This window comes from Mobula hypostoma, chromosome 8 (genome assembly GCF_963921235.1).
Source record: "Mobula hypostoma chromosome 8, sMobHyp1.1, whole genome shotgun sequence".
Lineage (NCBI taxonomy): Eukaryota > Metazoa > Chordata > Chondrichthyes > Myliobatiformes > Myliobatidae > Mobula > Mobula hypostoma.
In genome coordinates this window covers 120,394,787-120,411,101 of record NC_086104.1, presented here as the reverse complement: position 1 = coordinate 120,411,101, position 16,315 = coordinate 120,394,787, and the positions used below count along the sequence as shown (strand labels likewise).

Genomic DNA, 16,315 nt, shown 5'->3' with positions numbered 1-16,315 from the left:
TAGGGTGAAGGTAGGGAATATGAGTTTTCACTAGTGGCTGGGGTTATGGCGGGGGCAGGGGTCAGGATTACTGAGGGGGTCTGGGGTAGTGCAAGGGTTGTGGATTAGAGCAGCAGATTGGAATTAGTGGTTAGGGCAGGGGTTATGGGTAAGGAAAGTGTTAGGGCTCAGGCAGGAGTTATGGGTTGGGTTAGGAATTAGGGCAAGATGCACGGGTTAGCGGTTAGGGGAATGGCAGAGGTTAAAGGTTAGGGTGGGGGCTGGACCATGAGCCAAGGAGCAGAGGTTTGGGTGTTTGGTATTAGTGTAAAATTTAGAGGTTACAGCCAGGCTCGGGTTTGAGGAGGGAGTGACGAAGGGGTTTGGACTCAGGCCAGGCGGCGGTTCAGATGAAGGTGAAGGTTTTATCAAAATGTGAATACTTACACTGGACGTTAAAGCGTTTGGGTTCAGAATCCTGATCTCCAATTACATTCCCAGCTCTGCAATAATAGGCACAGGACTCATCCTCGGCTGAAATACGGATCTGAAGCTCATGTCTGAACCCTTCGAGTCTCATCTCCATCCCAGAACACACCTTCTTCCACTGGTAGGTGTCTGCAGGTGGATTCCCGACACTCTCACATCGTAACGTAACCTGTGATCCCTTGACCACAGAATCACTGGACAGGATTTTCACATCCTTGGGTTTATCTGTGGAGTGTTCAAGAGTAAAAACCCCTCCAGTTATTCCAAATGTTAAGGGAAACTGCAAATCTCAGGTAAATGTTCACAAAACCAACTATCGCCAATGAGAATGAGAAATGGGTGGAATTCACTTTCTGTAACAAAATGTGACAAGGTCATCATGAAAAAGGGAGTACAAAGAAAACAAAACATTGGTCACATCAGGCGGATGTCCAGGAATCCCTTCGCAAAGGGAGGGGTACAGGAGAGACTGAATGTGGGAGCCAAAGAGGAGGGAAGGGTTGGGGAGGGAGAGCTGTGGAGATGGTCAGAGAGGGAGATAGGTAGAGTGGTGAAGGAGGGAATGTGGAGCTTAGGGACAGGCTTCTGAAAGTATGGCTGCCAAATTGAAGAATGATGAGAGAGGAGTGTAGAGATCAGAAAGGGTTACAGAGATGTGTGGGGGTCTGCTGTTGGGTTGAATTATCAATAAATCTCCAGTGAAATGTCAACTATGAAGTGCTGGATTCAGAATTAACTTTGGAAACAGCTTTATCCAGCCTCATGTATTTGTAAAAACACCACCCCCTTCACTCAATTCCTCCATCACTGCCACATATGCTCTAGGATGAGTCTTTTTATTCCAGAACGAAGGAGATCTATTCTTTTTTTAAATAGGATGTCATGGTCCAGTCCGTGAAGTCTGCATTCCGGTTCACGGTCCAGTCCATGGACTCAGGACTCCGGACTCCGGGTCTTCTAGCTGTCCCTTGTTTTGGTTGAGTTAATCATAGGCACCTGATTCGCATCTTGGGGCTTGGAATATAAGTAGCCTTGGGGTCGGGTATAAGCTGCTGGTTAGGCTTGTCAAGATTTCCTGGGAGCAACCTGCTGGTGTAAGGCGAGAGTGGCCACTTGCCATCTTTAGGCTCTGTTGTAGAACCATCACTTCATGGAGCCTTGCTGTTGCTAGTTGGAGCAGTCTTTGTGGTATGGATTTGGCTGTTTCCTGGGCAAGCTGAGTGGCTGCTAGCCACTCTGAGCTAGGTAGGGATATGGCTCTTTCTGTAGCCAGCTGATGTTGCTGGCTGTAACTGTGACTTAGAGCAACCCCAATGCAGAGATGGAACTGTCTGTTGTTCTTTAGTGTTTGTCTCTTGTCCTTGTCTCTGTGGGGTAAGTCAGGCTGTTCTGTCATTATCCTGCAGGGGGATCTGTCTTGTCTTGTCCTTGCCTCTGTGGGGTAAGTCAGGCTGTTCTGTTGTTGCCCTGTGGGGTTTCCTGTCTTGTCTTTGCCTCTGTTGGGTAAGTCTGGGTGTTCTGTTGTTAACCAATGGATGGACCTGTCCCACCTCGGTGTGGAGATAAATTTGAGTCCTGGCTTGTCTAAGGATAAGTCCTGGCTCTGTCTATGTACTGTTCAGACTCATGTTAGTGTTGTGTTAAAGATGAGTCCTGGCTTTTTGAAAGAAAATTCCTGGCTCTATGTTGATGTACAGTTCCCAGTCTGTCTCTGAGCTCCAGCCTCTGAGTTAACAGCCTCTGCATTCCAAGACCCCAGGCTCCAGACCCCAGCAGTCATATCCTGTCATGCCCTTCTCCTCATCTGTGGGGTAATTATGCCTCATCACACCTCATTAGTGGGACAGAAGCATGGTCACATTGTTTATTCCAGGGACCAGCTGATTGAGCTTGTGCCATCTGGTTTAGCGAGCAGAGTGGTGGACACCCCTGCTGAAATCTGGAGGAAAACACAGAGGATGTGGAGGGGGATCACAAAGGTGAAGAAAGAGGACTGGGTCGATACAACAGAGACTTGGGAAGAAGAGGAGTTCACTGGGTAATAAAATGGATGAGTTCACGGCGCTAGCCAAGTGTCAGAACATTTCAGGAGTGCAGTGTTATGTGCTTTACTGGAACGGGGCTGCACGAGGACATACCCGATCAAATCTTTTCCATGGACGGCTTCCAGACCGTTCGGGCTGACCAGAAGTGCACTGAGAGTGGTAAGCGTAAGGGAGTTGGGTGCTTACTGTTCTGGTTAACAACAGATGGTGCAATCCGGGTCATATTACGATCGAGGAACGTGTTTGTAGACTGGATATTGAACTTTTTGCTTTTGGAGCCTGGCCATATTCCACCAAGATACAACACTGGGTGGCACAGGAGGTTGTTCCTGCCTGTGGCCATTGAACTTTGCAGCTCCTCCTGTGGAGGGTCAGACAGCCCAAGCCAATAGGCTGGTCCTGGACTTATTTCTATCTGGCATAGTTTGCATTTTGCTGTTTGATTGTTTGTGGTTTTTGTATTGCTATATTTATGCTCTATTTTTGGCTGGTGTGGCTGTAACTAAACCCAATTTCCCTTGGGGTTAATAAAATATGTATGTCTATCTATCTACCACCCCACCAGCTTCTGTCCAGCACATTATTCTCTGTAACTTCTGCCATCTCCGATGGGATCCCACAACATCTTCCCCAACCTCTATTTTCTGCTTAACACAGGGATTGCCCCTTATGTGACTCCCTTGTCTATTCGTCCCTCCTCACTGATTGCCTCCTGGCACTTATCCTTACAAGCAGAACAAGTGCTACACCTGCCCCTAAACCACCTCCCTCACTACCATTCAGGGCAGCAAACGTTCACTTCATCTGTGAGTCTGCTGGGATCATTACTATGTCTGCTGCTCCTGTATATCGGTGAGACCCGCCGTAGATTGAAACACAGCTTCACAGAGCACCTACACTCAATCCACCAGAGGATATAGGATCGCCCAGTGGCCACCTATTTTAATTCCACTTCCCATTCCTATTCCAACATGTCAATCCCTGGCCTCTTCTACTGTTGTGTTGAGGTCACACTCAGCTTGGAAGAACAACACCTTGTATTCCTTTTGGGTAGCTTCCAGCCTGATGGCATGAACATTGATTTCTCAAACTTCCAGTAATGCCATACCCTCCCCTTCACCATTTCCCATCCCTTTGTCCCTCTTTCACCTTATCTTCTTCTGTGCCCATCACCTCCCTCTGGTGTTCCTCCCTTTTCTTTCTTCCATGGCCTTCTGTCCTTTCCTATCAGACTCTCCCTTCTCCAGCCCTGTATCTCTTTCACCAATCAACTTCCCAGCTCGTTACTTCACCTCTCCCCCTCCCGGTCACCTATCACCTTGTATTTCTCCCTCCCCTCCCCAATGTTTTAGCTCTACCTCTCATCTTTTTTTCTCTATTCCTGCTGAAGGGTTTCAGCCTGAACCATCAAATTTATTTGTTTATTTTTGTTGTCTTCGACTTCTCTTATCAGACACAGTTGTCTCATCCTCCCTTTAGAATGCTGCTGCTTCTTTGGGATGAACCACTTCTAAATCTTCCAAATTACTTCCAGAAACTCCTCCTATTGCTGCTGTACCATCATTCCTGCTTGGGTCCCTTTCTGATCAACATCATGTCTCTGCAGTTCCCTTTAATCAGCTGCAATACTAATACATCTGAGTTTAGCTTCTCCCTCTCAAACTGCAGTATGTGTTCTGTCATTTATGATGACTACATCTTAAGCATTCCTTTACACTGAGCTCCCTAATCCAATCTGGTTCATTACATGGTACTCAATCCAAAAGTGCCTTGTATCTGGTGGGCAACTTCCAACTTGCACCCTGGCGTCATATTTACTGAGTCCATTTCCAACACGTCCCTACCCTTTCCTGATCTCTCTGTCTCTATCTCTGGAGACAGCATATCCACTGATATCTTTTATGAACCCACTGATTCCCACAGCTAACTGGACTATACCTCTTCCCACCCTGTCACTTGCTAAAATGTCACCCCCTACTCTTAGTTTCTGTCTTCACCGTATCTGCTCTCAGGATGAGAATTTTCATTCCATAATGAATGAGATGTCTTCCTCCTTTAAAGAAAGGGGCTTTCTTTCCTCCACCATCAATGCTGCTGTCACCTGCATGTCTTCCATTTTGTGCATGGCTGCCTTCACCCCATCCTCCAGGCACCCCACAAGGAGAGGGTTCCTCACCCCAATGCATCACCCCACTAGTTTCCATGTCCAGCACTTGGCCTCTGTAACTTCCGCCATCTCCAACAGGATGCCCACCACCAAGCACATGTTCTCCCTCTCAACTTTTTGCTTTCCACAGTGATCACTCCCTCCACCACTCTCTTGTCAATATGTCCCTCCCACAGATCTCTCTCCTGGTACTTACCCTTGCAAATGGAACAAGTGTCATATCTGCTCCCCACAATGCCCTCCTGTCTACCATACCGGGCCCCAAACAGACCTTCCAGGTGAGGTGACATTTCACCTGGAAGTCTGTTGTGGTCATCTTCTGTACCTGGTCAGACCCAACGTAACTTGGGAGATTGCTTCACTGAGCATCTACGCTCCATCTGCCAGAAAAAATGGGATCTCCCAGTGGCCACTCATTCCCATTCTACCTCTCATTCCCATTCCAACTTGTCAGTCCATGGACTCCCCTACGGCCACAATGAGGCTATAGTCAGTTTTGAGGAACAACATCTTGTACTCCATCTGTGTATCCTCCAAATTGTTGGCATGAATATCAATTTCTCAAACTTCTGGTAATTGCCCTCCTCTTCTCCCCCCCCCCCCCCGCCACCATTACTCCCCTATTTTTGTTTCCCTCTCACCATATCTCCTTACCTGCCCATCACTTCCATTTCCTTTTTTTCCATGGTTTTTCTATCCTCTCAACAGATTTTCACTCCTCCAGCTCTTTATCTTTTTCGAACAATCAACATCCCAACTCTTTTCTTCACCCCTCCCGGTTTCACATATCTGCTACCACCTTCTACTTCTTTCTCCTCTTCCCCTACCTTCTTGCTCTGACTTCTCAACTTTTTTGTTCCTGTGCTGATGAAGTGTCTCAGCCTGAAACATTGACTGTTTACTCTTTTCCATAGATGCTACCTGGCCTGCTGAGTTCCTCCAGCATTTCGTGTATGTGACTCTGTGCTAATTTGCTTGTGATGGGCAGCAATCTAGAATAATACCACTTTGGTTCTGCTTTTTAACTTGGTCCCCAGCCGCTCAAATTCCCTCAACAAAACCTCTTTCTCTCTTCTTCCTATCTAATCTAATCTGTCATTGGCCCACACATCAACCACAACAACCAGATTTTTCCCCTCACTTCAAATTCTTCTGCAGGTTAAGTGCAATGCCCTGAACTCTGTCACCAGATAATAAAGCCTTTGGGACACTCAATCCTTATGACTATACTAACTCCAATTGCAAATAGGTTTCCCTTCTCTTCCCCATCTTGAATGGCTCCCTGTACTATGGTGCCATGGACAAGTTGCTCATCCTTCCTACAGCCACCACACCCATCCTCATAAGAAGCAACAATCTCAGACCTGTTAGACAAACTGAAGGGCTGAGACTCCTCCAACACTACCTCCTGGATTGCCTGACTTGTCTCACTCACAATCACTCCCTTTTGTCCCTGGCCACAGACTGAACTGGAAGCAATTAATGTAATTGGTGTCTTAATGAAAACTATTTTCCTACAGTGCCATTGTAGCTACACTCTGGCCAGCACCCTAGCTCCATGCCAAGTTATTTGCGGATCAGTGGGAAGGCTTTATGTCAGAAGGCTGGATTCTGTTTTGGTATAGCAAATTTGTTCATGCTTGCTTTTATTCCTGTCTGCAACTCCATTGCATCTTTGTCTGCTGTTTCTATTGGTTCTTTCATTGATTCTTTAAAATGTCCATTGTGCCTCTGTTAGGAGCTGCTTTTGAATGTTTCCTTGTCATATTCCACAAACTAAATGATCTCTGGGTGCATCATTAAGCCCATCACTGAGCTAATAATGCTCAGCCAATCTCTTCAATTCACCCACACATGCTGAAATGGACTGGCCTTCCTTTTGACGCTGCCTATGAAAGCTAGAGCATTCTGCAATGATCAGTGGTTTTGGTTCTAACCATTCCTGCATTTCCTTCACAATTTCAGCAAAGCCCATTTCTGCTGGTTTGGTCTCTAAGCAAATTGTATCCCTTTAAATCCAATGCACTCAGCAAAATTGGTGCTTTTTTTCTCATTGGCTATTTCATTTGCTTCAAAATTCTGCTCAATTCCCTCAGTAAACAAAATCCAGTTGTCTATTGTGGAATCAAATGTGTCTATTTTTCCAAAGGAGCCTGCCATTTCTGCTTTTTATAGAAAAAAAATTATGATTATATTACCTGGCTCTCATTGTTTATGATTTAGAGACACGTGCTGCGCTGTATTTTTTTTAAAAACTAACATCTCACTGAGCTTTGCAAGAACTTCAACGAATCATTGAGCTTCAGATAGGTAACTGCTTTACATTCATTTTAAAGATGGTTTGTCTCTACAGTAACACACATAAAAATTGCTGGTGAATGTAGCAGGCCAGGCAGCATCTATAGGAAGAGGTACAGTCGGCGTTTCAGGCCAAGACCCTTTGTCAGGGCTAACTGAAAGAAGAGATGGTAAGAGATTGAAAAAGAGCCCGAAACGTCGACTGTACCTCTTCCTATAGATGCTGCCTGGTCTGCTGCGTTCACCAGCAATTTTTGTGTGTTGGTTGAAATTCCAGCATCTGCAGATTACCTCATGTTTATCTCTACAGTTATGTTTTGTATCTCCAAAACTTAAAATCTTATTGCAAGAAAAAGATGTGACCCTGGGAGAGTGGGTCATAGTTTTGTATTTAATTTGCAAGATATGTGCAATGAATGTGGTGGCATAATGAGGAAAGCTATTTACATACTTTTACATAAAACCCACAACATATTATGTGAAGAACAAAGGATACTTAATCAAACAATGTATTTACAATACTACTCAAATATTACTGATTAAATACACAACTGACTCAAGGAAGCATCTTAAAGGCAAGTAAGAATCGGAGTCCTTGCAGTGGATCTGAACTAAATTGAGGGTGTTTGGGAACATCATGAGTTTGATTTCAATACAAGTTCCTTCATAAAGCACAGATTCAAAGCATTACTCTGAGAACTGAGAGTACACTACAGTAAAACTCTTCATCCTCGTCTCACTCTTTCATCTCTTGCCCAACTCTTTCCCTGTTTTCTCCTCTATCTCCCTTCACCCCTTTAATCCAACACACTCACATGGTCTTTGTCCCTATCACCACTCCGACTGTAGGAAGCTGGAATGCGTGTGCAGGGTATCAGATGTGAGTCAGAGCTTGGCAAGATAGGAACCTGTTCTTGTCTGGAAGGAGGCATAAGGCTCCAGCTGGCTACCTCAACTGTGGAAGAATGTGCAAGTCATTCCATCACTCAACTACTCACCCCTTCCATTGTTGTGTATCTATCCTGAAAGTCCCTGCCTTTACCTTGTAGATTGTTCCTTCACTGTCACAGCTTCCCCTCAGATCCTGGGATTTACTGTTTGATTAGTCTTTGCAAGTACTTGCAATGTGTTCTGCAGATGGTGCACAGTACAGCTATGGTACACTATTGGGAGTACTTTAATATCTCTTTATCCAGTCTTTGAAACAATGTCAGCCATATCAGACAGCAATGTCAAAGAGTACCTTTTATTCCACAAGTGCAGACTGTAATATTTCTGATTATTCCACTGTGATCTCTTTCTAATCCCAAGTGGACTCACCCTTACCAACCAGTATACCGCTGTTTACTGTGTCCTGTACCCAACACCAGGACTGTTCTTGTGGGACAGGCAGGAACACCAACCACACCCACTCCGTATGGACAGAACCGCAGAGATGACCAGCCCCATACTGGCAAGCCAAACTCTTAACGTGTTTGACATCATGGAAGGATAGTGTGGTGGGCAGCAGGGGCCCTGAACGTTGGGAGGAGCGGCGTTGCAGGTGTGGAACACTGGGGAGGGGCCAGGCTGGCGCAGCCTTGCAAGTGTGAGGGGCAATGCTGACAGGGTCCAGCACTGGATCCTTTTAGGAAACTCTCCCAAGTGGAGAAACTCTTAGGGAGTGCCCCATTGTGGGAGAGCTGGAAGTGAGAGGCCCCTGATGTTTGGAAGAGCTGTGCTGAGGGAGGAGTGCAATGTGGGTGGGTGGGTGATGGGGTGGTGGTCATTACTGATACAGGTGAAAACTGTTGACATCTGTGTTTCTCTCACTGAGGCAGTGATGTCAGGGTGCAACTGTCCAGTTGGTGGAATATCCAGTAAAGTTTGTGTTCTCCTGAATATCAGGGCAAGATCTAAGAGCAAAGGTGGATTAGACATGGTTGTGCTATCTTGCTGTGTTGTCTGGCACTTTACTAATCATGTACAATCAATAATCTCCATACTTACACCGCACAGTTAGTGTGAGGGTCTGCTCCGATGAAACAGATGGGTAACTGACTCTGCAGGTGAGACTTTGCCCGTGGTGTTTAGGTGCTGGGTTCATGGTCAGAACTGAAGTATATGTCAGAGTGTCACCCCACTGAGTCATTCTGCTTGAGCTCGAAGCTGAAACATCAGTGGGGGTGTCCCAGGTTAACGTGGGTGTCATTTTCTCACACGTAGATTTGAAGGTGCAGGTTATTTTCACAGGCTTTCCTGCAACCATTTCAGTGGCAAATATCGAAGATTTATCTGTGAAATCTAACACAGAGAAATGGATCCTTTTAGATAATTGTCACCAGATGGATCAGTTCAATAGAAATTGCAGTCCACAAGAGAAATGATGTTTACAAGAACAATTCATGAACTGGGAGGGTGGAAGGTTCAGGAAAGATTAAAAGGCTGAGCTCATTAGGAAAGGGAACACTGAAGGGGAATGTATAGAGGCCTTTCATCTGTCTGAGGAAAGGTTAATATGGACAAAATTCCAATTTACATTCAAAGCAAATTTATTAACAAAGTATGTACACTATATGTCATCATGTACTACCCTGAGATTCTTTTCCTTGTGGACATTCACAGAAGCTAAAAGGAATCAGTGGAAAACTAATCAATGATGGAAAAAGCAATGTACAAAGAAGACAAACTGTACAAATACAAAATAAAACAGAAGAAATTAATATTGAGGACATGATTTGCAGAGTCCTTGAACGTGAGTCAGAAAATTATGGAATCAGTTCAGTGTTGAGGTGAGTAAAGTTACCCACACTGTTTTAGGAGTCTGATGGTATACTGTTGTAATAACTATTTTAATAACTGTTCTGAATCTGGCGGTGTGGGACCTAAGGTTCCTGTACCTCCTTTGCAATGTCAGTAGTGAGAACAACAGGTAAGGTGGAATCTTTTTAGCCAGAGAGTGGTGAATCTGTGGGATGCTCTGCCACAAACTACGGTGGAGGTGAAGTCTGTGGGTATTTAAAGCAGAAGTTGATAGATTCCTGCTTGGTCGGGGCATCAAAAGATATTGCGAGAAGGAAAGTGTGTGACGTTGAGTGGGATGTGGGATCAGCCATGATGGAATGGCAAAGAAATGATGGGCTGAATGGCCTAATTCTGCTCCTAGGTTTTATGGTCTTATGGTAAAAGTCAGCATGGCCTGGATGGTGGGGGTCCTTAATGATGAAACTGCTTGCTCGTGGCAGTTTTCCTTGTAGATTTGCTCAATGGTAGGGAGGGCTTTTCCTGTGATGGACTGGGCTATATCCACTGCTTTTTGTTGGTTTTCAGTTCATGGTCATGGGTAATCTATACCAGTCTGTGATGCTTCCAGTCAGGATACTCTCCACTGTGCATCGATAGAACTTTGTCAGAGTTTTAGATGACATGCAGAATCTTCACAAACTTTTAAGAATGTAGAGGTGCTGTGATGCCTTCATTGTCATAGCACTTATGTCTGATATCAGAACAGATCTTCTGAACTGATAACACCAAGGAATTTAAAGTTACAGACCCTCTTCGCTTCGAGTTTTCCAGCGAGGGCTGGCTCACGGACCTCCAATTTCCTCCTTCTGTAGTCAATCATCAGCTCTTAGGTTTAACTGATGTTGAGTGAGTGGTTGTCATTATAGTACTATTCAACCAGATTTTCAATCTCCCCCTCCCCATTTGCTAATTTATCACCCCCTTTGATCTGGCCAACGATGGTGGTTTTGTCAGCAAACATGAGTGTGGCATTGGCACTTAGCTTCACTGTCATAAGTTTAAAGTGAGTAGAGCAGAGGGTGAAGCACACAACCTTTTGGTACCTATGCTGATGGCGATAGTAGAGGAGATGTTGCTGCTTATCCAAAACTGGGGCAAAACTGAACAAGGAGGTATTGAGGCCTAGGTCTTGGAGCCTGTTATTTAGCTTTGAGAGGGTGATGGTACTGAATAAAGAGCTGTCGTCAATAACGAGCATACTGATAATGCATCTTCACCATCCATATGTTCTAGGGCTGAGTGAAGAGCCAATGAAATGGCACTTGCTGTTGACCTGTTGCGGTGGTAAGAAAATTGGAATGGATCCAAGTCACTCCTCAGGCATGTTCTAAGTTAGAACCCCAGTTTGAAGAAAACACACTCCACTAATTTTAAACTAACCCTTGTCTGTAGCAGGATAAAAACAACTTGCATCAATCCCAAATGAAACCCAAAGCAAATGCTGTAAAGCATGGCAGAGCCTTACTGTGTACATTGTTTTTAAGTTGCTCATTTCTAGTCAATGGTGAAACCATCATTTATTGTCCCAAAGGAATGAATGCTGCAACTTCTGTTGTAGAGAAGTTACTGAGCGGTGAGGTCTACAATGACTGGTGTGGCCTAGTTTGGTGTGTCGTGTGCAGTTCCGGTCACCTACTTACAGAAAAATATCAATAAGACTGAAAGAATGCAGAAAAACATTACAAGGAGATTGCCAGTACTTAAAGACTTGAGATATATGGGAATGTTAAACAGGTTAGGACTTTACTCCTTGGATCATAGAAGAATGAGAGGAAATTTGATGGAAATACACAAAATTATGAAGAAGATAGATAGGGAGAATGCAAGGAGGCTTTTTCTTCTGAGCTTGGATGAGACTAGAGTTAGAGATAATAATTTAAGAGTAAAAGGTGAAATGTTTCAGAGAAACATCAGAATGGTGAAGAGATGTGACTTTGTGGAATGATAATTTGTGACAAATAGGGTAGTTTGATTACCTCAGAAACTGCTGAGTTCCTGGGATTTTCACATGCAACAATCTCTGGAGTTTACAGAGAATTGTGTGGAAAAACAACAAAAAAAATCCATCTGTGGGTGAAAACACCCTGCTAGTGGAAGAAATGAAGCAGGATGACCAGACTGGTTTGAGCTGACAGGAAGGCAACAGTAACTCAAATAACCATGTTTCAACAGAGTTACGCTGAAGTGCATTTCTGATCGCAAAACACATCAAACCAGGAAATGGTTGTCTACTGCAGCAGAGGACTGTAAACAGTACAGTCACTGGCCACTTGCTTAGGTACTGGAGATAACTAATAAAGTGGCCCACATAAAAATTGCTGGTGAACGCAGCAGGCCAGGCAGCATCTATAGGAAGAGGTACAGTCGATGTTTCGGGTCGAGACCCTTCGTCAGGATAGTGGCCACTGAGTTTACAACCCTATTTTTCTGTATTGAGGTAAACATGATCTGACAGATCTGAGGGAGTTACTGATCTGAGAACATAGACAGACAGAATCAAAACATGTAAGAAACGATCATCAGGTGCACATCGGAGTTTGCATTGCTCCTGGGCTGAGTGGGGTTATCAGATTACTAATGTTAAGGTCCTGCATTGTATCAAATTGTGTTGTGTTGGTGTTAACTGTCATAGTTTTGATTCCATCTTATTGGCTACTGAATGTAGATAGATACTTAATCATAAAGCTGCACTCACCAGAAACATGAAGCTGTATGACTGGGTAGTCAAAATTGTGATCATTTGTAAATTCTATTCTGAAAAAATAAGGGCCTCTATCTTCCTCTTCAATGTTGTTTATAACCAGGGAGCAGTCACTGTCATACAGATCTCCAGTCAGCTGAGTTCGATGTTGGAATTTTGATGACTCATATGCATGATCTCTAGAGTGAAAGACTATAGAATTTGCTTTCCATTCCACATTATTGAACCACACTCCGGTTCGCCGTTCATTTTCCAGACTTGATGGGTATCTGTAGTGGCATGGAATCCGGGCACACAAGCCCCTCTGCGCTGTCACTTCTGTTGGAATGTCAGCTCTCCACTCTTCAGACACCACAGCTGAGGTGAGAAATATCAATATTTAGCAAGGGATGACTTGAAGATTCAACAGACTTGACATGTTCCCCCTCTGTCTGTGTACACAAAATGAGGCACTCCTCAGAATAGAGAAAAAACAGGATATGGAAATAAATACCATCAATGGAGAGAAATGGACAGTGATCGTTTCAGGTTGAGACTATTCAAAGCAATCTGAATGACAGCTCTGAACCTAAATGACTGTCCATTTTCTTCCTTAAATGCTGCTTGAGACATTAAGTTCTTGCAGCTTTTTGTCAGCTTCTCCAGATTTCAGCATCTCTTGTACCTCTATGGGAATAGTTAGTTGTTCATTGATTCCTGGAGATCAAGACCCTTACTTATTTAATATGACACTAAAATCGCCCATCTGATACCCCCGTGTTCAATCCCATCAGTCCACTCCTCCTACAACTACTTTGTAACCCTGCAGCATATTCCCCCTCACATTATCCATCACGTTCATGTTTGATTTTTGGACAGCAAAGAGTGATTACCAGTTCGTGTGGAAACTAAAGACTTGGAGGAGGTGGTGAGGTGTGGTGGGGAACCATGCGATTACAGGGAGGATGTGCAAACCCCACACAAATATAAACCAGGGTCAGGATTGAATCTGGGTTGCTGCTGACTCCACCACCTATTCCCATTGCCATCCACACACTAACCTGCCCGTCGTCAAACTTCTTCATTGCTACGGAGAAGGTGAATATTATTTTGCAAAACAATATCTCAGTTCTGCTGAGTAACTAACTACTACATGGAATGAAATAACTCCCCAGAGTTATCTCCCACGTACACTCCCCTGTTTTCATCTCGGCTTCTTCTCCCTTTGTTCACCATTCCCATCCACTCCCCCTTGTCCCTCCTGCACCTGTCCATCAGTTTCCTCTCTCCAGTCACCACACAGCCTCTGTCCCACCCATGTTCCTGACACTGATTCTTGACCCTTTCCTCCTCTCATCAGTCCCAATTGCAGAACCTCAACCTGAAACATCAACAATGCCATTTGACCAGCTGAGTCTTTCTGGCATCTGATTTCTTGCTGAGGGATTGTTCACATAGTTAGAAATGATTGACAAATTCTGTGAAGGTTTTAAAGGCAAATAAAGATCAGAATCCCTACGCCAGTTCTCAAGTACACTGACAGAATGCAGGAATAGTATAGGCTTGATGTCAATACTGATTCCTTAAAAAAAGCACATATTCAAAAGCATCACTGTGGTGTACTGAAGGTGTCCAACACTAAACTTCTGGTCTAAAGCTATAATCCTCCCCTCCTAGCTTGTTGGAGAGGAGTCATGGACAAAATACAGCAGGCATGTAAAATCCCTTGAAACTTGCCATCAAACATGTCTCCGAAAGATTCTGAGAGTTATCTGGTAGAACAGGCATACTAACTCCTGCATCCTGGAGGAAGTTAACATTAAGTCCAAAGCCACAATTGTGACCCAACACCAATTGTGATGGGTCAGCCACATTATCTGTATGCCTGACTCCTGTTTGCCTGACCAACTCTTGCTCGGCAACTCAAGGATGCAAAGCGCACTCCTGGAGGCCACAGCAACCTGAATGGATGGGAGAAATTAGCACAGGACAGGAAAAGCTGGAGTCAACAATGGGACTGCACAGCTTGAAGAATACCTCCACCATGTCACTGAGATTAAGTGGCTTCAGTGCAAGGAGAAGACTTTACTAGCTACAACCATCACCACTTCACTGACCTACACCTTCAAACACTGCAATAGGACTTGTGGGTGAAGGATCGGCCTCTTCAGTCATCTCAAGAGCCAGAAGTGACCAGATCAAACACCAGGAGGTTATTATCCTTCTCAAATCCATTCTCCTGCCTTCTCCTTGTAACCTTTGAGTTCCTTACTAATCAAGAAGCTATCAATCTCAGCTTTAAGTACACCTAATCAATTGGCCTGCACAGCTGTCTGTGGCAATTAATTGTACAGATTAACCACACTCTGGCTAAAGAAATTCCTTGTCCTCTTCTCTGTTCTAAAGGGATGATTCTGTTTCGAGATTGTACCCCTGGTCCAAGACTCTACCACTATAAGAAATGTCCCCTCCACGTCCACTATGAGGAACAAAGTGCCAGAGGAAGTTGTTTGAGGCAGATAGATTAACCACATATGGACAGGAACATGGAGAGGAGCTGTTTAGCAGGATATGGGGCAGAAGTGGCCAAATGTCAAGATGAAGGGTCTCGGCCCAAAATGTTTATTCCCCTCTAGAGATGCTTGCTGACCTGCTGAATTCCTTCAGCATTTTGTGTGTTCCTCAAGATTTCCAGCATCTGCAGAATCTCTTGTGTTTGTGAATAATTTAGATGGGAATCTTGGTCAGCAGGAACAATTTGGGCTGAAGGGCCTGTTTGTGTTGTACGACTCTGGCTCGGTCAGCTGACCAGCGGGACACACAGCCCTGTCCCCTACTCAGCCCTGAGTACCCTGGTTAGTGACACACCAGCCGGACTAGAGGAAAATCAGGGATTTGCTGCCCGAGCTGCTGCTGATTTACCTTGAAGTGGCAGAAGGAAGAACACCTTTCTGATTGTTCTCAGATCCAGCATATTCTGTCAGTTTTCCACCCTTGGACTGAAAAAGAAAACAGTTACAATAAATCTCTAGCAAACTGCTGTGGTTCCAACATCAGTGTGAGAGACAAAAAAGATTCCCAGACTGTGCCATGCTATTCCCATTAGTAATCCCCCACACTTCAAATTCATTCCCTTTTAATGTTGTACTGGACATTTTAAAGGGAGCTTTGAAAACGATGACACATGAAAGAGGAACTTGGCCACCGTGAATCAGAAGGCAACAGGAAACTGACACAAGGTGGTGAAGGAGGAGTTTGTAACCTTGGTCCTCATTGGTCAGGACTGTGAGACCAAAAGTTAGAATGTTATCTTAAAGCTGTACAAGTTGTTGGTAGATTGCGTTTGTGCTGTTCTGGTCACCCAGCTACAGGAAGGATGCCATTAAGCTGGAGAGAATGCAGTAAAGATTCACAAGGATGTCACAGGGATTGGAGGGTTTGTGTTACGAGGACAGACTTGACAGGCTGGGATGGTTTTCCATGAAAGGGGCGATGTTATTAATTATTATAAACGATGAGGGGAAAGATTGCAGGCACAACTCAGAATCTAGGGCCAAGCATTCACTGAAAGAGTTTTAGAACGGAGCTGCTTTGGCCTATGGTTAGGCCACACTTAGATCCTGTCCGGTTTGCCTACCAGCCCCGACTAGGAGTTGAGGATGCCATCGTCTACCTGCTGAACCGTGTCTACGCCCACCTGGACAAGCCAGCGAGCACTGAGGGTCATGTTTTTTGACTTCTCCAGTGCGTTCAACATTCTCTGCTGGGGGAGAAGCTGACAGCGATGCAGGTGGATGCTTCCCTGGTGTCATGGATTCTTGATTACCTGACTGGCAGACCACAGTATGTGTGTTTGCAACACTGTGTCAGACA

The 16,315-nt window shown here is 44.7% G+C and overlaps 1 protein-coding gene across 1 annotated transcript; it reads right to left on the bottom strand.

Moving 5' to 3' along the window:
- Window positions 1-385: 385 nt before the first annotated feature.
- Window positions 386-15,416, bottom strand: LOC134351191 (sialic acid-binding Ig-like lectin 7). Its single transcript, XM_063057300.1, has 4 exons — window positions 15,365-15,416; window positions 12,458-12,820; window positions 8,968-9,261; window positions 386-693 (listed from the first exon to the last, which is right to left on the bottom strand). Exons 1-4 carry the CDS (start codon window positions 15,414-15,416, stop codon window positions 386-388), a joined length of 1,017 nt encoding a protein of 338 aa, XP_062913370.1.
- Window positions 15,417-16,315: the final 899 nt, after the last annotated feature.